The sequence below is a fragment of the Miscanthus floridulus genome, unplaced genomic scaffold, assembly GCF_019320115.1.
Source record: "Miscanthus floridulus cultivar M001 unplaced genomic scaffold, ASM1932011v1 os_2558_1_2, whole genome shotgun sequence".
Taxonomy (NCBI): domain Eukaryota; kingdom Viridiplantae; phylum Streptophyta; class Magnoliopsida; order Poales; family Poaceae; genus Miscanthus; species Miscanthus floridulus.
This window is the reverse complement of record NW_027098376.1, coordinates 69,909-95,548: the sequence shown is the minus strand read 5'-3', so window position 1 is coordinate 95,548 and position 25,640 is coordinate 69,909. Positions and strand designations below refer to the sequence as shown.

At 42.9% G+C, this 25,640-nt stretch overlaps 2 protein-coding genes across 2 annotated transcripts; both read left to right on the top strand.

Moving 5' to 3' along the window:
- The first annotated feature begins 1,151 nt into the window (after positions 1 to 1,151).
- LOC136535136 (uncharacterized) lies at positions 1,152 to 4,729 on the top strand. Its single transcript, XM_066527454.1, has 3 exons — positions 1,152 to 3,682; positions 3,771 to 3,858; positions 3,947 to 4,729. Exons 1-3 carry the CDS (start codon positions 1,152 to 1,154, stop codon positions 4,727 to 4,729), a joined length of 3,402 nt encoding a protein of 1,133 aa, XP_066383551.1.
- Positions 4,730 to 7,805: 3,076 nt separating this feature from the next.
- LOC136535131 (uncharacterized) lies at positions 7,806 to 12,023 on the top strand. The gene is made up of 8 exons (XM_066527449.1): positions 7,806 to 7,857; positions 8,955 to 9,226; positions 9,407 to 9,788; positions 9,863 to 10,119; positions 10,206 to 10,418; positions 10,516 to 10,608; positions 10,702 to 10,827; positions 11,568 to 12,023. The coding sequence occupies exons 1-8, from the start codon at positions 7,806 to 7,808 to the stop codon at positions 11,952 to 11,954; spliced, it is 1,782 nt and encodes a 593-aa protein (XP_066383546.1). The 3' UTR covers positions 11,955 to 12,023.
- The last annotated feature ends 13,617 nt before the right edge of the window (positions 12,024 to 25,640 follow it).

Here is a 25,640-nt window from a genome sequence, read left to right as displayed (position 1 = left end):
CAACATTCACTACTAGAAATGTGTTCATCAATGACGATTCACTCGTGACGATTACTAATTTCGTCACAGAATGAGAGCATTCTATGATGAAATGTGCAGGTTCATCATTAGTCACAAGTGACGGAGCTTTGGCACAAAGAATAATGACGAAAACGAAATAATCGTCATACAATAACAAAACTAAATCGTCATTGATTGTTTGGCTTGTGTACCACCTCGAGGACATGGGTCCAGCTGGACCTACAGCCTTCCCCCTCCATTTTTTTTGCAAAAAAATAGCTCACTGAGTGAGCTTCGAACCCGCAACCTGCTGCTAGGTTGATAGGTGCCTTACCACTGGAGCACTCGGCCTTTTGTGATAAAAATATGCATATTTTTTTTATTTGTAAACTCCATGGTAATTGAATCATAGATGATGACGTGGCGCCGTGGTCCCACCAGCGGGTCCCACACCGAGGATGTGGCGAAGCGGTCCCACCATCGGGTCCCACGTCGATGACGTGGCGATGCGGTCCCACCAGCGAGCGTGGCGGCAAACACGTGGCGCTGTGGGCCTAGGGTCCAGCTCCACCAGCGGCCTGCCCCTCCCTTTTAATTTTTGCAAAAATAATCCCCCGCAGGGGGAATCGAACCCACGACCTACCACTAGACAGGGAGGAGGCGTTACCGCTGGAACTCCCGGCCTTTTGTGTTTATGGCTAGCCTGTTTTTGTATTTGTACTTAGAACATGATATCATGTTTTTTTGTTTTGTCGATCGAGTTGATGGACCATACGTGCGTGGCGGCTGGTCGCATAGACGTCCCATACGTGCGTGCATAGGTATCGTGGCGCCACCGTAGTTCTTCTCCTAGGAGGCCAGTACTGATCTGGCGATCTATGTGAGCCGTCGCTCGTCGCTGGCCAGTACCAATCTGGCGATCTCCATCTCCTTCTCCCTGTGTCCACGCCGACACCGTCGTTGTCAGTACGCGTGTGGGACAGAGCAGCAGCGACGGTGAGCAGAGCTACGCGTGGAGCGCGAGCAGAGGATTGCCGAGTACAAGGTTTGATTTGTTTATCAATTTGTTTTACATATATGCATGTCTTTGATGTGTTTTTGAATTTTGTTGAATTTATTACTGGAATTTAAGGACTGAGTACAATGTACAGATGGATAGAAGCTGGATTTTTGGGACACAATTCACACCTGCATATGTGAAAGGAGTTGAAGAGTTCAAGAAATTTGTCAGTGAAAGATACCCCAAAGACAGCCACATACTTTGTCCGTGCAGCAAATGTCTTAATCAAACTCTACGGTCTCAGGATGATGTAAGTGACCATATACACATTTATGGGATGTTAGCTACATACACCAGGTGGATTCATCATGGGGAGTCGGCAGATACTGTAGTAGTTGAGAATTTGGAACAGCCGGAGGTCGAAGGAAGTGATCATGACTTTGGGATACATGTGGATGTGGCCGATGATGATTATGATGAGGATCACGGAGTACCAGAGATGATAAGAGATCTGTATGCTGCGGTAGAGGCTGATGGAGAACAACCAAGGTTTGCAAGAGTCCTTGAAGATCCAAAGAAGTCACTTAGCCCGGGATCTAGCCATTCAAAATTCTCTTTTCTGGTGAGGATGTTGTATATCAAGTCTCGTTATCGAATTGGCAATATAGGATTTTCCATAATGATGAAGCTATTGTCATCAGGATTCCCTCAGAGTGAGTTGCCAAAATCATATGATGAGGCCAAGAAATATCTTGGAGAATTGGGCCTTGGTTATGAAAACATCCATGTGTGCAAGAACAATTGTGTGTTGTTTCAGAAGAGGTATGAAAAAGAGAATGTGTGCCCAGTATGCAAGACGTCTAGATGGCAAGATGAAACTGGGAACAAGAAGGTTCCACACAAGGTATTGAGGCATTTTCCACTTTTGCCAAGGTTGAAAAGAATTTTTGCTTCAAAGCGAACTTCTGAGGAAACACAATGGCACAAGAAAAAGAGGACGCCAGTCGACAATGTAATGAGCCATCCAGCTGATGGAGAAGCATGGAAGGACTTTGACATGAGGGAACCATCCTTTGCAGATGATCCAAGGAACCTGAGGCTTGCCTTAGCTACCGATGGATTCAATCCATTTGGCAACATGAGTACGCAGTACAGTATGTGGCCAGTGCTTCTGACACCACTGAATCTCCCACCATGGGAATGCATTAATCCAGCAAACTGCTTTATGTCTTTACTCATCCCAGGTCCAAAATCTCCAGGAAAGGATTTTGATTTGTTCCTTGAGCCCCTAATTGAAGAACTGCTCGATCTATGGAAGGGTGTCAGTACCTACGATGCATGCACTGGTCAGAAGTTTAACCTTCGTGCTGCCGTGTTGTGGTGTATACATGATTTTCTAGCGTTGAGCACGTTATTAGGGCGAACAACAAAAGGGTATTATGCATGTATTCATTGTGATAAGGATCCATTGTCTCGGGCAATAAGGAATAAGATATGTTACATTGGACATCGTCGTTACCTTCCAAGGACACATGCAAGGCGGAGAAGCTTGGCTTTCGATGGTAAGCGTGAAAACAAAGAGCAACCAGGCAAGTTCACTTTGGAGGAGGTCCTAGAGGAGCTAGAGAAGGTGAAAGATGTCAGGCCAGGGAAGCATCATGAAATTATTGGAAATAAAAGGAAGCGCAATGAGGGTGCAAAGATTTATAGCCGCAAAGTTGGGTTGTGGAGATTGCCATATTGGAAACATTTAAAGCTTCCACATAATCTCGATGTCATGCACATAGAGAAAAACTTATGTGAAAACATTCTTGGCACATTACTCAATGTACAAGGCAAGACCAAGGACACAACCAATGCTAGGCTAGATTTGCATGATATGGGCATAAGACCTGAATTGCACTTACAACAGCATGGCAACTCAGTCATTGCTCCACCTGCTCCATATGTCTTGGGGAAGGATAAGAAAACCGAGTTATGCAAGTTTCTCAAAGGTATCAAGTTTCTGGATGGATATGCGGCTAACCTAGCAAGATACATAAGTGAAGATGGTTCAAAGGTGCAGGGAAAGCTTAAAACACATTCTTGCCACATACTCCTACAAAGAATCATACCTGCTGTCCTAAGAGGACTGGTGAGGAAGGATGTATATGAAGCAGTTGCAGAGCTCGGGACCTTCTTCAGGGAACTATGCAGTAGAAATCTAAGGATTGATGTTGTCAAATGGCTAAAAGAAGAAATTCCATTGATCCTATGCAAGCTTGAGAAAATCTTTCCACCTGCCTTCTTTGATGTCATGGTGCACTTGGCCGTCCATCTTCCTGATGAGGCACTGCTTAGAGGACCTGTTCAGTACGGATGGATGTACCCAATAGAAAGGCGGCTAGGCACTTTGAAGAATTTTGTAAGGAACAGGGCGAGGCCGGAAGGATCAATTGCTGAGGCATATATGGCAAGTGACACATTGACTTTTTGTTCTAGGTATATGGAGGATATTGACAATAGGTTTAACCATCACGATGATAATGATGGAGAGATGCCATTGCCTGATGACGTCTCTGTTTTTAAGCATGGTGTTACTCTTGTTGGATCTAATAGGAGCCAGTACATTGATGATGATGTCCTCAATAAGTTAGTTTGGTATGTGCTAAATAATTGTGAAGAAGCTGAGGAATATTTGGAGTAAGTATCTATTATATGTTTTGGGGATTAGTTTTTGTTTAATTTCTAAATTTTCAAATTATTCTTATGACTTAGCTTTGCCATGCAGCTTGTACAGGGATGATCTTGTGCAGCAAGGTGCGCTTGATGTTGATAAAATGGTTGAACAAGGATTTGCAAAGTGGTTTAGGTGCCATGTAAGTCAGTACACATTGTGTTTCTAGGTTTAGTAAATGCATTAGTATCCATATGTAATTGGTTAACTGAGTACTTTTGTTGCAACAGATTGAGAACAAACATAAGGAGCATCCAGAATCAGTTAGCGAAGGACTATGGGCACTGTCATGTGGCCCAGATCTGCGAGTTAAGACTTGTGCATCTTGCATAGTTAATGGAGTGCGGTATAGCACTGTGGATCATGAGAAGTTCTTTCTGACACAAAATAGTGGTGTAATGACTGAAGGTTCACATGATGGGAATGGCATAGATTTTTATGGAGTCCTTAAAGAGGTAATTGAGTTGCAATATAACTCAAATCTTCAAGTCCGTCGGACGGTGGTTCTATTTCGATGCGATTGGTTCAAGCAAGAAGGCAAGACGACAGGCCTTCGAGATGACGGACATTTCAAATCCATTAATGTGCAGTCATTATGGTACAAGACTGATCCTTTCATCTTAGCAACTCAATCAAAAAAGATATTTTACATGCAAGACACATCTTTAGGTAAAGATTGGCGAGTTGTGCAGAAATTTGAATATAGGAATATTTATGATGTCGCTGAAAAAGATGAGGACAGTCATGATGTGCATCGGGATGATTATTGTTCTGATACTGAGCATGTAGTGCAAGCAGGGGCTGATAATGAGGTTACTCAAAATATTCAAGGTGGAGAAGCCACTATAATTGAAGGAAATTTACAAGACCTTATAAGCAGCAAGAAGCAACGTATTATTCGTGAAGATAGTGAGGATGAGGAGGAAGATGAGATAGTACTGCAGTACTGTAGTGATGGTGGCAATGATAACAATGATGACATGTCCCTAGACGATGAAGATGATGATTTCTAGTACGGACCAATGTCATGTCCCTAGACTGCACTATTGTTTTTGTTTTCCCAACATTTTTTTATTTATTCTTTTTTTGGTATCTCTATTTTCATTTAGACATGCCTGTGATGGCATTCAACTGTGTGTCATGTAGATGCCTGTGATGACATTTAACTGTGCTTCCTCTAATTATATTTAGATCAGGCCTAAAAGCAACAAAATGCTTCCCAAATGTTACACTGAAGGATGCTACAGAGCTTAGTCTGTTCCTTGCAACCAAACATGTGTTGCGTTACAGCTTAGTCGAGCACATCTGTTGTATCCTAACCAACCAATCCTAAAAACCACAGAGCTTGACATAATAACACATTCAAATTCAGATTCAAACTCAAACACACATTCAGATTTGGACTCACATTCAGATTCAGAATCAAACTCATACACATTCACATTTGGACTAGGAACTCAATTCCATTGATCAAGTTACAATTTACATAATTTACAGTAGTGGGAACTCAATTTACATAATTCACAGTTACAATTTACAATTCAGATTTGGCTTCATGCTTTCGGCTTTGGCTTAGGTATCACTTCCTCATCCAGTAATCTAAACTTGAATCCTTCATTGTTCTTGCAGCGCATGTTCCATCATGATTGTTCTTGCAGTACCCCACAAAGTAGATCTCCCATGTCGGCACCAGTGGTGACGGCACCTAGAACTCCATTGACACCTGCAAGTTGATAACCAATATTGTCAGGCATTCTCCTCTGCTCTACTGGTGGCAGGCTAATAAACCAGTTTTTGTCAGCACTAACAGATGGTTTGGTATTACAAAAAATTAATTCAGTATGTAACAATACTAAAGCAGCCATCTAGTTAGGAGAACTATATGATTCGACGTTTCAGGGATAAATCTGGTTTGTCTGGTTTGTCTGCTTTCAGGGAACCATTTGGCTAGCTCAATGTATTCTTAAAACTAGAAGTAGAATCATAAGCATATTCCAGACCTTGAATTGTAACACATGAAATGAACTCACTGCATATTACCCAAATAGAGCGGCATATCATCTTGTTCAGCGGCGTAGAGGCCCAGCGTCGAACACCTGGTGGGCGAAGCACAGAGGAGCTCGGTGGTTCCAAACTGGAAGGTAGGATTGGGGGACATCGAGGGCGAGGAGTGGGGCAGCGCGCCAGATGGAGCTCCAGTGGCGGACAACTGCGCCAGAGTGATCTTGCGGGTGGTGGTGGTGCCGGCGCCTCTGGCGCTGCCAGCCGTGGCCGCCACGCCACCGCTGCAGCGTAGGTGGACGAAGCTCTAGGTCTGGGCGGCGTAGCTGTAGTGGAGGGGAGTGTCTACGAGGGGGAGAACTTGGTGACGGACCGGCAAGGACGGCAAGCTCAACCGCTATGGAGGAGCGACGACGGCGCCGCTATGGAGAATCGAGGGAGTCAGTCACAGCGGCGGAGAAGCGACTAACGTGGGGGTTTCGATGGGCCGGCCTGCAGGCCTGTTCATTTGGTCATGCTTAGGTGGACAGTTTAAGTAAGACTGCAGTCGAGAACTAACGAAAACACTTGAGTAGCGCATTGGTAAGGCACTTTGAGTTTCTCCCTGCGCTCTCGGGTTCGAACCCAATGAGAGCCAATTTTTTTGTTTTTCCCACATTTGTTGTGTTTATTATTTTTCTATGTCTCTATGTTTATTTTTTTGCCAGATTTTTAATTAATTATTAATATATTATTGCTTAATGATTTACCTCATTGATTTTCAAACATCTTATTACATTTTTAGATATTATTGTACTTATTTGTTGAAAGACTAAAGGATAAAAGCTTTAAGCTACCTTGTGACTAAGTGAGAGTTGTTCATGCATGTACAAGATGTATAGTACCATTTTGTCAAAATCATTTGAAACTTTAATGGGATGTTTATGGAGCCAAACAATGATGCTGTGTGCATCTGTGCAATTTTTTGACCAAGTTTACCTATTATTGTAATTTTTTGTTGGATTAGTGAAGGATAAATGTTTAAATACCCTAACCTAGCTAAAAAATTATAAAAACTTGCATGGACACCTCACTTTGGTGTATAACGTTGACAAAAAAGTTTCAACTAATTCCAAGAAAGTGGTCATGCACATCCTCGCAAAGGCATACATGTCTAACATATAACCTAATAACTAAGCAAGAGTTGTTCATGATTGTACAAGATGTATAGTACCACCTTGTCAAAATCATTTGAAAATTTTATGGGATGTTTATGGAACCAAACTATGATGTTGTGTGCATCTGTGCGATTTTCTGACCAAGTTTCCATATTATTGTAATTTTTTGTTGGATTAGTGAAGGAATAAATGTTAAAATACCCTAAGCTAGCTAAAAAGATCTAAAGCCTTGGATGGACACCTCACTTTGGTGTATAATGATGACAAAAAAGTTTTAGCTAATTCTAATAAAGTGGTCAAGATCATCCTGACAAAGTCATACATGTCTAACATATATCCCTCTAACTAAGTGAGAGATGTTCATGCTTGTACATGATGTATAGTACCACTTTGTCAAAATCCTTTGAAATTTTTATGTCATGATCATACACCAAAATAAGGTGTCCATGCAAGTTTTTAGAATTTTCTACATAACGTAAGGTATTGTAGCTTTTATCCTTTAGTTATTCAACAAATAACTAAGATAATAACTAAAAAATGTAATAAGAAGTTTCAAAATAAATTGGGTACCATAGGGTCTTCCGAGAGGGAAAAAATGCCGCCAAAAAAATGCCGCCAAAAAAAATGCTGCCTAAAACTGATTACCGCTAATTTAGCCATTACCCCCACTCCCTCCTCACCCCCGGCCACTCGTCCCCCCCCCCCCCCCCCCCCCCGCACATTTCTCCAACCCCGCCGCCACCGCAGGAACACAACCGCCGTCGCCGAGGTGCTTCCTCGCCCGCGAGCTGTGTCGTCGTGGACTAGGGGTCACCCGCACCAGGTCCGCTTCCCCATTGACGACCACCGCCGACGAGCACCAGGTCCGCCCGCACCAGGTCCACTTCCCCGTTGATGACCACCGCCGACGAGCACCCGGTATACATCCGCAATGGTGGCAACCAAGGGTCAAGGTAGGAAGAGACCTGCACAACAAGATCAAGGTAACCATTTGGCTATAGATTGAGTTAGGCGTATGTGATTTATTTTGCTTTTTGTCTTCCCAGATTTTCCTGTGCAATTAGTAATGCATTGTGAACCCAAATTGTCTTCCCAGATTTTCCCAGATTTTCATGTGCAGTTAGTAATTTAACTTTGAATGTGAACCCAGTTTGTCTCCACTCCATTTTAGTACAGTGATTTCTAATAACTATTCATAACGAATGTACTCAGATCTTGAAAGGCATGAAGAATAGTCATAAGTGATAATGCTGTATAATTTCTCTCGCTCAAAAATTTGAATCATGTTCCTGTAGGTTCATCTCCTAGCTAGGGAGCCGTATATTTCTGGTTTCTTGAATCCTTGCACCTCTGCATTTGGAGCCTTTAGGAGGTGTTTTTGGTCCTATTTGCCTCCCCATTTTGGTTTCAGTAGTCTAAATTTTAGGAGCTGATCCTTAGAATTTGACCCAACAATCAACATATGTATCTAGAATTTCTGCCTGTCGTATCTTGATCTGTCAGATTAAGATTTGCTTCATCTGTATATCTGAATCATTTTCAGCTATTTTTGTAGTTTTGAGTATTTGGTCATTTCTTGCTAGATCATGGTTAAGCACCCAGAAATTTTTCTTAGTTTTTAATCAACTGTGTCAAAAGAATATTAGAATGGTTCTATTGCACAACTGATACACTATTTCATCTTAAACTCATATAGCAAAGAAACTTCTCATTTGTAAAATACATGATCCCACCTGATGCCTTTCCTTCCACTTGGGGAATAAATCCTTTTTCAGAATCAGAAATGTAGCAGAGTGCATGCAAGTGTGTTGATTGGAAAATAGTAGTTCAGTACAAGCTATCTTCAAATTTTTCACAGATTTTAGAGTAATTGTGCTTCAGTACACAAATACCTGTACCTCTCAGTTCTTTCTGACCTAATACTTTTTGCCTATAACCTATCACCTCTTATCCCTTAGCTCTTCAGCAGGCACTACTAGCTCCTACCTCTTATCTATCTACCATCTAGTATTACTACCTCTTAGCTCTTAGTTCACTCCTTTTTATTTTCTAATAGACACAATTTGCTTGTTTTTGTAAGAATCTGAAAAAACTGATTATGAGAGACACCGGGATGCACACGTGGCGAACAATTTAAAGAAGATGCAAGATTTCGGCCTGAAAAATCTATCTTTTCAATTTAATAACTCTGTATCACTATCTACATCAAAGAAGGGGGGAAAATCAGCAAACAAGAAAAGAAATAATGAAGATTCGGATTCATCGGAGTATCTCCTTGAAGATGATGATCAAGGAGATAGTGATGATGATGACACTGAATCTGTTGAGCAGCCACAGCCCCTGGCAACTAAGGTGCTTCTTCTATCTTCAAAGTACTGGATGGGGAATATTTGCATTGCATTTGAGTGTTTTTAATCTGTTCTTCAATATATGCCTTTGCTTTTAGATGCATCTTGTTTCTTGCATATCTGTTCTTTAATATATGGTCTAGCTTACTGCTGCACATGACTTACTTGATTTTTTTATCCATAGTTTCTTGCAGGGTATAGTCGAAAAGTCCTAGCTTCAAAGAAGAAGAAGACAGGCCCCACCATGGCGCCAGGAGTTAGGGCTAGTAAGAGAGTGAGGGCATCTCAAGGATCACAGGTTCAGCCTCCTGAATCCCAAACAAGATCATCAAAAAGGCTTCTTGTTACGGCGAGAGATGGCCAGAATGTAGAGGATCCTACCAATGGTCATGATGAAACACCACCACAAAGGTCTTATATAGATGCAGAGGAAGGCGATGGAGCTGGTGGTCAGGGCAATACAGCTGCAGAGGAATTTAGTGGAGGTGGTGCTCAAGACAGTACAGGTGCTGATGAAGACAATGCAGCTGGAGAGGAAGACACTGAAGGAAAGTTGATGTTTCTTTGTCATTCTATTATGCCATCTGGTTTGCTGATCTGCATGAAACTAAAGCATTTAAATCCAAATTGTATTTTGCAGCTCCTTCACAGCGAGCCCCAAGGAGACCTAGGCCACCCACCAAGGGAGCACAGCTGGACAGGATGACTAAAGCTATGGGAAGGAGAATGCCCATAGCTGTTGCTGAAGGGAAAAGAAGGCCTCATGAACCTGTTCAAGCAGCCAAGTTTGCATCTGAGGCTGGTGTCATCATTAGGGATAAGGTCCCTGTCCTAACTCATTGGAAAGATTACAAGAGAGATGATCGCTATTACAAAGACTTTGTGGGAAAGCTCTCTGTAAGTGCATTATTGTTTCTATGGTAAACTTGTATATCTGTTTAACCTGCATTGACTAACTAAATATGGAATTGTCATATGACTAGGGGCGCTTGGCCATTAACCCTGAAGACAAGCCAACAGAGGAAGCTTGCACTGATATGCTGCGCTCTAGGGTGCGGCAAATGCGTTATCGGCTGAAGAACAAATACTTCAATGGTAAACCTGCAAATGAGATTCCCACAACTTCTCCAGTTGCATGCATGTCTGATGCAGAGTGGAGGGTACTGGTTGCAAAGTGGTGTAATCCAAAAAACATGGTATGGGTATCTTGTCATATATTCTTTCTCATTCAGTTTCCAAAGATCTTCTCATTTGGAACCTATGATCTCATCTGACATGTTCATTCTCTTGTAGGAATCATGTGAAAAGAACAAGCAGAATCGCAGTAAAGTCAAGTATCATCAGGCTATGGGTTCTCGCAGCTATGTGGCACACTTACATGCATATGTAAGTAAAGAGTACCTTGTACATATTTGCACTAACCAACTTATTTTGCATTTTATCTGACAACTTTCCTGTAATTGATTATCTATGAAACAGAAAAAGAAGAAAAACAATGCAGAACCAAGCACAGAACAAAATGAAGAACTTGATTTGGTGGAGGCCTTCAAGACCTGCCATACCAGCTCCAAAAATGGTCTCAGTGAACCAGCAAGAGAAGCACTTGTAAGTCCCGACATCTGTTTCGCTTGTGCCATTTTGTTCATTAATTGGATAACATGTCCTATTTTAATCATTTTGTATTCTGTCTTTTGCTCAAAACTGGTCATAATCCAACATAGCTATATACTTCCTAAATAAGTTAAGTACTAACTGAAGGCTGTTCTTATTTCTGGGAACAATCTACATGCAGTCATAAATTCAGATTGCAGTCATTGATATACTAGATTAAAACTGCAATGTATCAAACAAGGAATGGCTTGAATGGGTTATTATCTTGGATGGATATGAAAATGGAAGCAACCTAACTGCAGCCAAGTCTCTAAAGCCCATGCTTTTAGTTATTCTCATGTGCTTTATGTATGTGTATTATCTGCTAAACCAATCTACTGAACAATCTAATAACTGTGCTCTGTTAATACTTGATAGATGTTGACTGGAAATGAGATTGCATTTAATTGAGAACAATCTGAACTAATTGTGTCCACATGCTAGGTGATTTCTGATTGTTTCATTGTAGAGTAGCTGTGCTTTATGTTAGTAAGAACCAAACTACAGTTTACATAATGTTCCACATAACAAATCAGATAAATTGTACTACAGTCTGTCCATTTTGCTAGGTTTGCTTCTACCTCTCTCTAGTACACATCTTGCTATTTATATTTTTAAAAATACATCTTGTGTGATATTTGCACCTCAAATTAATGCAATAATGATCAACTAATGATGGGTCATTGCTGTTTCAGTCAAATATGGAAGCTTTGAGGGCAGAACCTGTTGCTGAAGGTGAGACAGCAGTATCCAGTGTGCAGGTTGTGTCCCAGGTGCTCTCCCAGAACAGCTCAAACCATTTCCTCAAGAGTGTTGGCATCAAACTAGTGGCATCCTCCAAATCATCATCATCAAATGAAAGCGAGCTTCGGGAAGAACTAGCAGCTGAAGCTAAGGCTGCTGTACAAGGTGAAATCGACGATCTCAAGAAGAGAAGTGAAGAAGCTAAGGAAAAGCTGGCGAGGACACAAAAGGAGATGGAGGAGTACAAGAAGCTGATAGAGATAAACACCAAGGCAATGGAGGAGAACAATGCACTGCTCAAGCGTATCTTGGCCATCAACAATGGTTCTTCGACATGAGCGCTGCGCGTAGCTACTGGTTGATGAAGCAAGGGGTCCGTGCTGGTGATTTTGCTTATGCAATAACCTATGTTGCTATTGCTTGCCCACTTTTTAATAGTTGCTGTCATAACCTATGTGAACTGAGATGAAACTAGTACATGGAATATGATGTCTAGTGAGTTATATGTGAACCAAGTTTAGTATTGTTCATTCAGTTGATGGTACCTATGAATACTGGATCTGTTAAGTTGATGGTAATTGGAATACTATGATCTGTTGTTCAGCATGTGCACCTGTGATGAATTTTGTTACCTTTTTGTGACGATTTTGTAGTCAATTCTATGACTATTTTGTAATCTATTTAGTGACGAATTTGTAATCACTTCAGTGACGAAAATGAGAGCCAATCACAGCAAGACACGTGGACTACTCACAGCATGCCCTATGGCCCAATAAAAAGTGGACACGTGCACATCCACATCACTAGCCACATTAGCGGCCACGTAGTCAGACACGTCACCAGCCACATGCCAAGCCACGTCACCTAAAATGTGGACACGCCACGTGGACAAGACACGTCAGCTGCTAGCGTGGCAGACGCCATCTGGCCGCCTAACAGACGGCAAGTTATGACGAAAAAGGGGCTACATCAATGAAGAAAATGCATCGTCATAGAAAGAATACTCTTCTATGACGAGGGCCATTTCGTCATAGAAGGAACGCACATCTATGACGAAAATATACGTTTCGTCACGTTATCCAAAATATGACGCTCATTCAATGACGAAATCAATTTCGTCACAATTTCGTCATAAAATAATATATGTGACAATTTTGGTGTCTTCAGTGATGAAAGGAAAGCGTCATTGATGAACACATCCCTAGTAGTGATTTTTGGCAACCTCCTCCTCATCATTGTTAGAGGCGGCTACAGATACATCGGTGGAGGCGGCAGCAGAAGCAGCCATAGTCTTCCATCTTTTCGTGATGACCTTGGGCACACCAACCCCTTTTCCCATCTTCACCTTCGCCACAGCAGTAACATTCTTGGCAGCAGCCTTCCTCGCCTTGTCCTCTAAGGACTTGTGCACCTTTGCAGGAACATCATGTTCCTCATGGTGGATCCTAAACTCCTCAAAAACTCTATTGAGCCAGGGCATTGTACCAGCGATGGCCCGATGCGCCAAATACTCCTTGTCAGACATTTCGTTGCGTATCTCACACGCCCCCACCTCAGTGGACTTCATCAATTTCTTGGCAACCCAGCCCTCCTTCTCAAAGCTAAAGCAGGGAAACAGAACCCCGACACCTTCACCAAAAATAGGAAGATGGACCATCTCAATGGCCATGGTGTGGTAGAACCACCTAATCTAATGCCCTCGCAAGAGTACTTGTCTTCCATTAGACACTAGGTACCCAAGAGAGTGCACTAAATCATGTTGTTCCATCGAGCACACCCCAAGGGAGAACTCAAAAATCCACATTTTTCCATCAGGATCATAAATGGGAGAATAAAGCTTACAACATTCCCAAGCCATTTCTTACATCACTTTATTACAGTAACATAATATTACCTCAATTGATTATAACAGCGAAATATAACAATGTTATTAGAGTTATAGAGGAAACAAAGATTAATTTAATGACATGGTGGAGTATTAACATAGTGGACATTTATATACGAGAGATGCTAGCAGATTTTGCATCTTTTCTTATAAAAATGTTTAGTGACAGTTATAAATAAACACTATGGTCGTAGCATGAAAGGAATCCTCTCTGAGCCCACCAGGAGGTTTCCACACACAAGAGTTAGCTCTATGTATCCTCCGATCACCTGCAACAGGGGGAATAAAACCCTAAGTACTCGATTGTACTCAGCAAGACTTACCCGATAGGAGGAAAAATAAAAGACTCCAAGGATATGCAAGGCTTATTTGGCTTGTGGGTTATTGCATCTACAGAAGCATTACTAAACATGCATTCTTATATTAAATTTTATTAGCAGTCATTATTAGTTCATTAACTATCCATTCTATGTAAGCTCCTATGCTACTTTCAAGCAGGTGGTGAGCAATCAGAACTATTTTACCATCTTTTATCTTCTAGTTCTTACTACGGTGCTAGACCATAGCCAAGTCATACCGTCTTAGGGAAATGGCAATTCGCGAACCAATGTATCCCAGCTGGGTACCCCGAAACACATGCCCCATTTGTACCCTAGGCACAAACAAGACCAACCCATTCCACTCCTGTCAAGGGGTCTAGATCCCCATCCAAACTTGGACTCTAAGACCCCACACTTGAGACCCAGTCTTAGTATGGTGCTTAGACCTCCACCTTTCCCTGCCTCCAATCAGTCAGTCTAGAAAGAGCCAGAACCCACGACAAGAGCGTAATGAGCCTTTCCACAAAAATCCCTAGGGTGTTTTGGCATTTTATTGATTAAATATATATTTTCGAACTAGGGCTCATTTAGCGACCTTAGCAAACTAATTATTATGGAGCTACAAAAATTACAGTGAGCACCTAATAATGTTAGGAATTTACTGTGAAAGTTTCAAAGTCAACACTATCACCAATTTATCACAAAAATTCCTACAAGTTTTTATCTTACAATATTAAGCATCTAAAATTAATTAGATAACTCCTAGAAATATTATAAAACTATGTGAACAAAATGTACTAGTAGATAGATCATGATTTTAGGAACCTAAAAAAATTGGTTTCACAATTTTTGGTTAACTACACAATTTTATATTGAATTTACAAGTTTACCTTAGAAACTAAATTAGAAAATGCTTTAGAAAACAAAAAGGGCCGGTGGCAAGCATTCGGCCCAGCAAGCGGCCCAACGTGGGATCCCTCTCGTGCGCTGGCTACTTTGTAGAAAAGACCTTGATCTATCAATTTATTACGTGGCACATGCACACAATTCCTACCGTCAGTAATCTTGAAACCAAACCCTTGGATGTTTTCACCTTTACCACGGGGAGGTCCCTGGAAACCCTAGCGCACGCTGGCACGGCGGGCGACGACATAAGCTGGTTACGCTGGGCAAACTAGGCTCGCTACGATGGGTGGCGCTTAGTGACACGGAGACGCACTATCGTGAACTGCAGCGGCGAGCGGCTATCCACTGGTGGTGGCACGCCTACTCCGACTGAACCTATGTATGCTCAGCAGAGTAGAGCTAGCGGATAAAAATCAGTAGCTCACCGTTGTGCATGCCCTACTAACGGTTGAAGCAGGGGAGCGCACGACGGTCTGGCCACGTGTGAGCCGCCTAGGGTGGCGGTGCTCTAGGATGGACACCCATGGATCACCACATCTCCGATAAGCACCCTGGCCAAATGGCACGAGCACTAGATAGAGGAGGTCAAGGCGAGTTCATGGATACAAAGAATTGAACCAATTCGGACCTTACCCCAATTTCACTAGCACTGACGGCGCACCTGGCCGACGACGAGAAAAACACCAAATTAGCGGCCAGTAGTGCTTCGTTGCGCCAAGGTGAGGGTCGAGCTGCTAGCTGGCTTTCCTATCTAACTTCTGGAATGCCAAATTGAGCTATGGTGCCCTAGAACCGCATGTATTTGTCATGCAAAGCGGGGCGATTCTATCAGCGACAAGGGCAGCCGAGAGCAGCAACTCTTTGAAGTTGTGCCTGCTTTCGGTCGAGGCTACGGTAATGAAGCAAGGCGTCCTCATGAGGAAGACTCAAAGGGAGAGCATCAGTGGAGCACCATGATGGGACTGCTCGGCCATGGCAGGATGCGGGCAGTGGCAGTGAAGCAGCGATTGCGCGTGGGGCCATCTCGTAGGGCTAGTGTAACAAAACAACGCGAGGGAGGGCAGTGACACCACGACATGGCATTAGTGCGACGTGACCATGGAGGCAGGCAGTGGCTCGATGGGTAGGTGATTCGAGTGGCAGAACGAGTGCCACATCGGCCCACTGGGTTAGTAGCGCGCCGGCTAGTAGCCGTAGGGTGATGATAGCGTCCCGCTGGGATCGGCCATGGCCAACCCATGACCAGACAGGCCGACCAGGCTTGGTTCCATGGCACACAAAACGCGGCCAGCTGCGCAACGCCGAGCGGCCACGCGAGGTGACCCATGCATGGGCCAGGCACATGACGTGCACAAATTTTAAAGTGAAGCAAAAACTACTAACAATCACAAGTGAGGCCTAGCTCATTCGCCTATCCTACAGTCAACATTACCAGTGACCTAGCAAAGCCATTGCCATGGACAGAGAGCAACCAGAGAGGGGGACTAGAGGATGCCAACCTAAGCTCGTCACGCTGAACTGCCAGTTCATGAACAGAGCGCCAACAACGTGGTTTACAACGAGCTTCCAATAAAGTTTGGGGAATTTTTACGAGAGTCACGTGACACCCAACATAACAACCACCTATGCCATGCTCAAGTACTCACTTTGATGCAAGCAACAATACCAAAGCACGCAGCTAGTCTTTCAACATTTTAGCTAGAATTTAAATGTCTAGATAGCATTGTCTTACTACTTTCCCATACTTAGAGAAGTTAAGGTTCAATTCGAACTAACAATCATTAATGCTTTTGTTACAATTTCTAAAAGGCATAAACCCTATTAACTGCTACCAACAAGTATTTCATGCAATAGTCCATACCTTATACTAACCCATAGGAGCAAAATACTTAAGCACCATTTAACTATTTTGCTCAATATAATTCCCAAAAAATGGTTCTTTACACAATAGTTCAAGTGTTTGCCAACTTAACTGAAAAGAGCTTATCATAACATCAAATTTGATTTTTGAACTCCCAAGAGCACTAGTTAACACTATTTATTTTGATTTTTTTTCTCAACCACAAAAGTGAGTCACATAGAATTGTTTTATCGTTTCATGTGCGTTATAAATTTTTAAAACACGAAAACTTGTTTGGCTAATTCCTCTCAGACCTAAATCTCAGTGCTAAGCAAGCTCGTAACACCAAGGGTGTTACAATATTCCCCCCTTAAAAGAATCTCATCCCAAGATTTGAAACAAGAATCAGAAAGGGGAAAATATGATTACACTTCGTAGATCTAAAATTACACGAAAGATTACACGACGTCGAACACTAAGCCACACCAAGATTTAGATATATCTGGTTAAGAGAAACCTAGTACAACCAAGGTTTAATCTAGAAGTCTAGATAGACGAGGACAATGGAGAAATAACAAGAAAATGATTACCCAAAACATGGCGTATGTCCAATAGATCCAGAAACAGGAGACTGAGAACTCAAACATCGTGAACCCTAAGACCAAACTAACCAACTGGTGGACTTGAACTTCTTTGACAAAAACTAGATCCTTCTTCTTCTTAGATTACATGATCATCTTTGACAGGTGACCCTAGTTCTACGAGCGACAGCTAGATCTCGTAGCTCTGCTTCAGATTCGAGGGGAATGGGGAGGCAAGAGGAGAGCAAGGGCATCTTATAGTGGCAAACGGAGGTGGGGAAAGAGTCAGCCATGGTGCGCTCCCTGTGTGAACTTCAGTGGATGGAGGATAAGGGAGAGGGGAGGGAATTCACTCGACAAGGAGGCATGCAGACGGCCGTGTTCCCAAGAGAAGAAAAGGAGAGGGAAAAAGGGGGGTCCGGTATAGGAGTGAGGGTGGGGATTGAGAGCCGACAGGGTGCTGAGAAAAGGGGAAGCGCATAGTGCATGAGTACGGTGGATGCGGCATAATGCCGTGGTTACATGAGGATGGGGTGCTAATGGTCCCTGACACTGATAGCATCCGCAGGGCACGCAGCAATAGTGACCGGCGTGTGTAATGTGGTCGAGCTGGACATAGGGCTTGGGGCATGACGTCTACTTAGGCTTTTCCAATCACTCCCTACAACCCGAGGGCTAACTTTTCCTTGTTGTTCTTCTTTTCCTTCCCTTCCTTGTTCACAATATAAACCAACCTTTTGTATGAACTGAGATCACGACATACATGCTTCCTCCAAAACCACATCCTCTTGGTTACTTGGGGGAACACTATTTCATCAACCTGTTGTGGATTTCCCGTCCGAACACCTAAATATTTCCAAGAAGAATATTTTGTATCAAGAGCAGTATGGCGGTGTAACTTGGCAAAGGTACTTGGTCCATAACTTCAATACCAGCACTGTGCCGAGCAACGTCACCATGTGGCAGCTGTTCCATGGGAGCCCTCCGTTTTATCATGGCACCACAAGCTATTAACCAGGCAACTATTACCAACTTACATACAATGATGGTGGTGGGGTCATAGACCATAGAATCAGAGGAGTATTGCAAGGAAAGATTCAGACAATAAGGTTCCTTTTGCAACAAGAGACAAGGAATTCAAATCCTACAACGGATTTGATTTAAGGAGATTCGAGAGTTCTGCTAGGACATCCACAATTAGTCGATACAGTGTCCTACGTTATCCCATCATGGCTGGTCTGCTCATAGCTGAATAGCAACTTCCCTCATAACCCTCTTAACGACACCCTTGAAAACCCTAAGCACGTCTAACAAGACCTAAGGGTAGATAGATGCAATAAACACAACAAAATAAATAAAATGCACATTCCAAACATCCTTATACTGGTACAACATACAAGCACTTACTCTCCCACTCTCGACACATCGTTCACCTTCCCTATGACCAGACGATCTCAACAACTATGGACGAAATACAACAGAAAGATTACAATACTGGAGGACAGCGACGAAAGGCACCACTAACTAGGGGTACATCTTCCCAAGGCAACTAATCTACTTTGTCGAACCACACATCTTCATTCTCAGGCTCGGTGGTTTCTTATACTGCCCGACTATGGATCCACCTCCTCTCTTGATAGTGGCTGAGTGAGGGGAAACAAGGCATCTACTTCCAACACCTCCAAGGGTGGAGGTGCTGGTGGTACTACAACACCGGTTCTCCTTCTTTACTGGTGGGTGGATAGGGATTCCCTCCAAGATCAAGGGATCCTACCTTTCAGCAGCCAATGTCCTACGCTTGGCCCTGGTGACAAGGTAGGCCTCTCCCAACTGATGGGCATGCTGATCTTTAGCCTCCATTAAGGCTTCCGACATGGTAGTCTCCCGACTCTCTGCGGCTGCCACACTGGCATGCGCTTCAGCAAGCTGCACCTAGAGCATCCTGGAGAAGATCTCGGCTTCCTCAGCTCACCGAAGGCACTTCCTCAGCTCTGAGGCTTGCCGGTCACACTGCTCATCTAGAGCAAGCAGGTACGTGGTTAAGTGCACCATGGTTGGGTTGTGTTCTTGTGCATCCCACCCTTGCAAATCCTCCATGCAAGCCCTCCGTACACGTCGATTCATTTCCAAAGGTGGAAAAAACCTCATGAGGGTATGAGCAATGGGCTCTTCATAAATCTGGCAATGGTGCTGCAAGGCTTTGAGGGCCACAACTTGGTAGGTATCGATGAAGTGAAACCCAGTTGCAGTCACATTCTAGGCTTTAGTGATGTCGGGGAACCCCTCACTCTTCCCAATATAGATGGTAACTTCACACAGTTCAGTGCCATGCTTTTCATACTCACGGCCCTCATACTCGGGATGATCTTTGACTCTCAGTTTTTGCAAGGTGGCATACAGGATTTTGGGAAAACCCTCAGTGTTCAGGCAGTAACTGCGAACCCAAGCTCCTGCCATCCCTGGTGGGTGGTTGCAAGGGAGGATTAAGCGGAAAGCTTGCTCAAAAGGAAAAGCTAGGCGAACTATAGTGCACCAAGTAGTGGTACAAATGGCCAGGCCTGATGTAGACTAGGCCCGATCTTCTGAAAGGTATGATAGCGTCGATTGGTGGAGACTTGACGTTCACGATCTAGGCTTCGAACCAAGACTGATTCAGACCCCCACAACTGTTACACCACTGCTCCGTTGGTTATCAAACACGCGAATGCGATTGACCTCGCCGAGAAGGCTTTCCTGCAAGCGAATCGAGAACACAAGCAAGAACAGGATGAACGCAATCTGAAATTGCAAACAAATATGAGGCTTATGATAACAAGGAGTTCAAGTCTTTATTCGAAAGGACTAATCGCCACAGGTGAACAAGATCAAGAACTGGGGCCCTGGTTCACAGCAAGCGGCCTTGGCGGTGACAGTTGCAGCAAAATGATGTATGTTTTACGAGGAAATCAAGAACTAAACAAAACCCAAACCCTAAGGAGAGCGACGGTTGGTATTTATAGAGTCTTGGGCATCACCCCCTGGACGTGCCCCCTAATGGGCCCAAACACGATACACGGTCCAACGGACCAAAAGACGGTGTCGCAGCACCGTGACAGATTCTGGATGCTGACTTGTTTCGACGATTCCCATTGATTCCTAAGAAATTTTGATGTGATACCAATTGGGTTGGCTTACTTATCCAATTAGCTTTCCATCCATATGTGGATCATCAAAAACGGAGTCCGGATGCGTCCTGGGTGACCAGTTTAAGGCAGACTGGTCCTGGAGTCCGAGGCAGACTCGAACTTGAGTTGCTTTGGGCCTCCACCTCGGGGACTCGAACCGAATTGGCCTCGGACTTCCTTCTTGACTTGGACACCCTTGCTGGTCTCCTATCCCTCCATACCATGTGCCAAACATGGTCATATGCATGGGTGTCATGTCCTCATCATCCCCCCCTTCTTGACGAAAAGCCGTCCTCGGCGTCGATTGTACTTGAAACTGATCCTGCACAACATAAAGGAGAACGGGGTTGCAAAAACAAAGGGAACTAAAATAATTATGAGAAGGAACGTGACCATATTTCCAAGTTTTTAGCATGTCATCTCACATAAAAATTTTAGCAAGCATGTAGACTCCATGATCCAAATGCACACGATGTATGTCAACACTATCCTGCAAAAGATTAGAACTAACCATAGACAATGCAGGAATAGATGATCTAGCAAACATAGGTAGCAACCAACAATGCTCCCCTTCTTGGAAGTGAACTTGTTTCTTTGAGGAACATGAGAAAATGTTTGTATTATTATGACTGCCCTCTAAACGATCATAATCTTGTACAACAAAAGGAGAATTCATATTACTACGAATGTATACTCGATGTATCATATATTGTCCCTTGTTGTTATATTTGCCAATAACATGATATGTATGTTTAGAAAACCAAGGCAAATCAACATATTTAAATAGGCTCTCCTCCAAACAATCTAGGTTACACAAAACATCAAATTCAATGTAACCCAAAGTATGTAAAGAAGACAACAGTTTGAACTCATCAGTTTTAGTAGCAATATGAATAACATGTTTATTTTCAGCATAAGTGACTGGTTCCAAAACATGTAAAATTGAGGCATCATCAACCAATTCATCTTTATCATAAGGAACTTCAAGCAAATTATCATGGGACGGAGATAAATCAAGAGAGGGTTCCACTAACAATTACTCTATGATAGCATGGTTTGTGGTAGAATTTAGTACATTAAAACTATTCTCACCTTCCGTGAGTGTAGCACCATGGGCATTACCTGTGTTTTCAGCAGGAGTAATAAGTGCATTGTGAAGTGATGGTTCTGAATTTGCATATGAGGTTGTGAGCTCCTCATTTTCTTCCATGTCATCCTCTCGCTTATGTACATTATCCTGCAGAAGGTTAGTCATAGCAAGAGGAATAACAACAGACTCTTCCTCTAAATGGTACACCTCATCATATGAAGTCAAAACAGGAAGTGGATTAACAAAGGTTTCTTGCATAAGAAGTTTCATATCATTCTAAGTTTGAGGTTTATCAGAAGGATCTAAAGACTCCCACCAAGATAAAGTAGAATGTCGTAAAACACTAGCTGCATTTTTTACCTTCCTCCTTGGACACATAAAGCGAGTAGCAAAAATGTTATCGATGGCAATTTCCCACTCCATGTACTCATCAGCACCTATACCATCATAAGTCGATGGATACGAACAACCTGTCATTGTTAGAAGACAGCAAAAGACAACACAAAAGTATTATCCCTATCAACTATTTGGGTTGTGGACAAGGAAAAACAAGACACTCAACTCTCAAGCGTCTTACCACGGTCTTACAAGTGTTCTTACCAAAGCAACAGGCGGTGCAATCGGTCGGTGACTGCGATACCGTCGTAGCTTGAGTGTAACAGTTGCAAGGTGAACCTGTACTTGGTTAGAAGAAAGTGGAGCTTGGACAGGCACAATATAGTAGCAAGGAATAGCAAAATTCGCAACTGAATAGCAAAGCTGAATAAATATCCCAAGTACTTGTCTTAGTTGCTGGCCTACTCATGTTCCAAGTACCAGATGTATTAAGTGATGTGAACAGCAAGAATATGATTAGGAACAAGGTAGAAATCAGCACACACAAACACAGCTCAAATGGCGCTCTCTATGTGCTCCTCTAGATATTGTTCCTCTTTTGCCCCTCTTTTTTCAATTTTTTTGGGCTATCGTTGTTTTTTTGAGAAATTTTGACTTTTTCTTTTTATTTTTTTGATATTTTTTCTTCACTTAGGAGCACAAAAGAAGTAACCATAGAAAATATGAGCTTAAACAAGTGAAAGATGTGGCCTGTGGAATTTCTAGAAGACGTGCTCGAAATCAACAAAAACCTTGTGACCACGAAAACAGGATCTTGTGACCACTTTTTGACCAAAATAAAAATCTCTGACCAAATCGTCTATGGGGATGGATGGATCCAAAATTTTTTTCTGATTGATTTTGATATATGGAACTTCGAAATCCGAGTTCGTATGCGAAAACTAGACCAGTTTTACGAACGCACTCCGAATTAGAGGATAAAACAGAAACAATGCGCGCAAAATTGGTCACGGCAGCAATGATTTGATGGAAACAGTGAAGACAAGTGTAGGAAATTAGATGGCGTAGACTAGGGTTTGATGGATACAAAGGAAACTCAACAAGACTTGGAGATGTTCACGGATTATGATGAAAAACAAAGGGGAAAACACAAACTAGACTCAAAAACGATCTAAAACCAGCAACAAGAACTTGACCTAGGGCACAAACTCAACAACGTAAAACAGAGACGAACTTGCACGGCACAATGAGGCTATAGGACAGGGAATATGTGACGATGTATATTTTTTTTGCCTTTTTGTGGACTATAGGTAATGCAAAAACAATAACAATCTAAAGGGGAAAACAAAGTTATACCTAACGGGCAATAAGGTCTCTGATACCACTTGATGTAGACTAAGCCCGATCTTCTGAAAGGTATGATAGCGTCGATTGGTGGAGACTCAACATTCATGATCTAGGCTTCAAACCAAGACTGATTTGGACCCCCGCAACCGTTACACCACTGCTTCATTGGTTATCAACCACGCGAACGTGATTGACCTCACCGAGAAGGCTTTCCTGCAAGCGAATCGAGAACACAAGCAAGAACGGGATGAATGCAATCTAAAATTGCAAATAAGTATGAGGCTTATGATAACAAGAAGGAGTTCAAGTCTTTATTCGAAAGGACTAATCGCCACAGGCGAACAAGATCAAGAACTAGGGCCCTAGTACACAGCAAGCGGCCTTGGCGGCGACAGTTGCAGCAAAACGATGTCTGTTTCATTAAGAAACCAAGAACTAAACAAAACCCAAACCCTAAGGAGAGTGACGGCTAGTATTTATAGAGTCTTGGGCGTCACCCCCCCCTGGACGCGCCCCCTAATGGGTCCAAACATGATACACGGCCCAACGGACGAAAAGACGGTGTTGCAGCACCGTGATAGATTCTGGATGCTACCTTGTTTTGATGATTCCCATTGATTCCGAAGGGATTTTGATGTGAGACCAATTGGGTTGGCTTCCTTATCCAATTAGCTTTCCATCCATATGTGGATCATCGAAAATAGAGTCCGGATGCGTCCTGGGTGACCAGTTTAAGGCCTACTGGTCCTGGAGGCCGAGGCAGACTCGAACTTAAGTTGCTTTGGGCCTCCACCTCGGGGACTCGAACTGAATTAACCTCGGACCTCCTTCTTGACTTGGACACCCTTGCTAGACTCCTATCCCTCCATACCATGTGCCAAACATGGTCATATGCATGGGTGTCATGTCCTCATCAAGGCCAGGCCCTTCTTGTAAGGGCAGAGCGGTCAGTGGTCCTAGCGCAGTCCACCTTCGGTTCTTGTGCGGGGCCACTACAAGTGAATCAACCGAATTTTTCACATGTTTGAGGCGAGCGATGTCCGAGGCCATTAATGACTAGTACGGCTACAGGGCAAGCGTTCGGCAAGAGCGCAGAAAAGAGTATGGAGAGATGTGAGTCACGACAAGCGTGAACCATGGACTAACATGGAGCACGAAGTCACAGTGCTTCAATAACTCCTGAACAAGGATGGGTCAGTCGTGCACAATGCGACACGCGTGACACCTATGGATGGCGTACATGTAAGCAATACAGGCACGACAACCAAGGCAATACCAATGTGAAGGACTTAAAGATCATATACTACACGAGAGCCAGTCCACCAGAGAAGGCCTAGTTTAACCTATACCGAATGCTTAACCATAACAATAGGGCTACTTATATATTTCGTAGTTTAACGCCCTAATTTTACGCAAAAATAGGTTGTCAATTTTAATTTAGAAAAGGATTTTGAAGCTTTATTTCCTCATTTATGCTCTGATACCACCTATGGCAGAACCGCCTAATCTAATGCCCTCCCAAGAGTACTTGTCTTCCATTACACACTAGGTACCCAAGAGAGTGCACTAAATCATGCTGTTTCGTCGAGCACACCCTAAGGGAGAACTCAAAAATCCACATTTTTCCATCAGGATCATAAATGAGAGAATAAAGCTTACAACATTCTTAAGTCATTTCTTACATCACTTTATTGCAGTAACATAATATTACCTCAATTGATTATAATAGCGGAATATAACAATGTTATCAGTGTTACAGAGGAAACAAAGATTAATTTAATGATATGGTAGAGTATTAACATAGTGGACATTTATATACGAGAGATGCTAGCAGATTTTACATCTTTTCTTATAAAAACCTTTAGTGATGGTTATAAATGAACACTATAGTCATAGCATGAAAGAAATCCTCTCTGAGCCCACTAGGAGGTTTCCACACATAAGAGTTAGCTCTATGTATCCTCCGATCACCTGCAACAGGGGAATAAAACCCTGAGTACTTGATTGTACTCAGCAAGACTTACCCGACAAGAGGAAAATAAAAGACTCCAAGGATATGCAAGGCATATTTGTCTTTTGGGTTATTGCATCTGTGGAAGCATTACTAAACATGCGTCCTTATATTAAATTTTATTAGCAGTCATCATTAGTTCATTAACTATCCATTCTATGTAAGCTCCTATGCTACTTTCAAGCAGGTGGTGAGCAATCAAAACCATTTTACCATCTTTCATCTTCTAGTTCTTACAATGGTACTTGACCATAGCCAAGTTGTACCGTCTCACAGAAACGGCGATTTGCGAACCAATGTATCCTAGCTGGGTACCCCGAAACACATGCCCCATTTATACCCAAGGCACAAACAAGATCAACCCATTCCACTCCTATCAAGGGGTCTAGATCTCTATCCAAACTTGGACTCTAAGCCCCCACACTTGAGACCCGGTCTTAGTATGGTGCTTAAACCTCCTCCTTTCCCCGTCTCCAATTAGTCAGTTCGGAAAGAGCCAGAAACCACGACAAGAGCGTAACGAGCCTTTCCGCTCCCATAAGCA

Coding starts and splice junctions, on each gene's coding strand:
- LOC136535131 (XM_066527449.1), top strand. CDS start 7,806: ATGGTGGCAACCAAGGGTCAAGGTAGGAAGAGACCTGCACAACAAGAT. Junction 7,858..8,954: donor ACCTGCACAACAAGATCAAG/GTAACCATTTGG, acceptor TGTTTTTGTAAG/AATCTGAAAAAACTGATTAT. Junction 10,120..10,205: donor ACTTTGTGGGAAAGCTCTCT/GTAAGTGCATTA, acceptor TCATATGACTAG/GGGCGCTTGGCCATTAACCC.
- LOC136535136 (XM_066527454.1), top strand. CDS start 1,152: ATGGATAGAAGCTGGATTTTTGGGACACAATTCACACCTGCATATGTG. Junction 3,683..3,770: donor GAAGCTGAGGAATATTTGGA/GTAAGTATCTAT, acceptor TTTGCCATGCAG/CTTGTACAGGGATGATCTTG. Junction 3,859..3,946: donor CAAAGTGGTTTAGGTGCCAT/GTAAGTCAGTAC, acceptor TTGTTGCAACAG/ATTGAGAACAAACATAAGGA.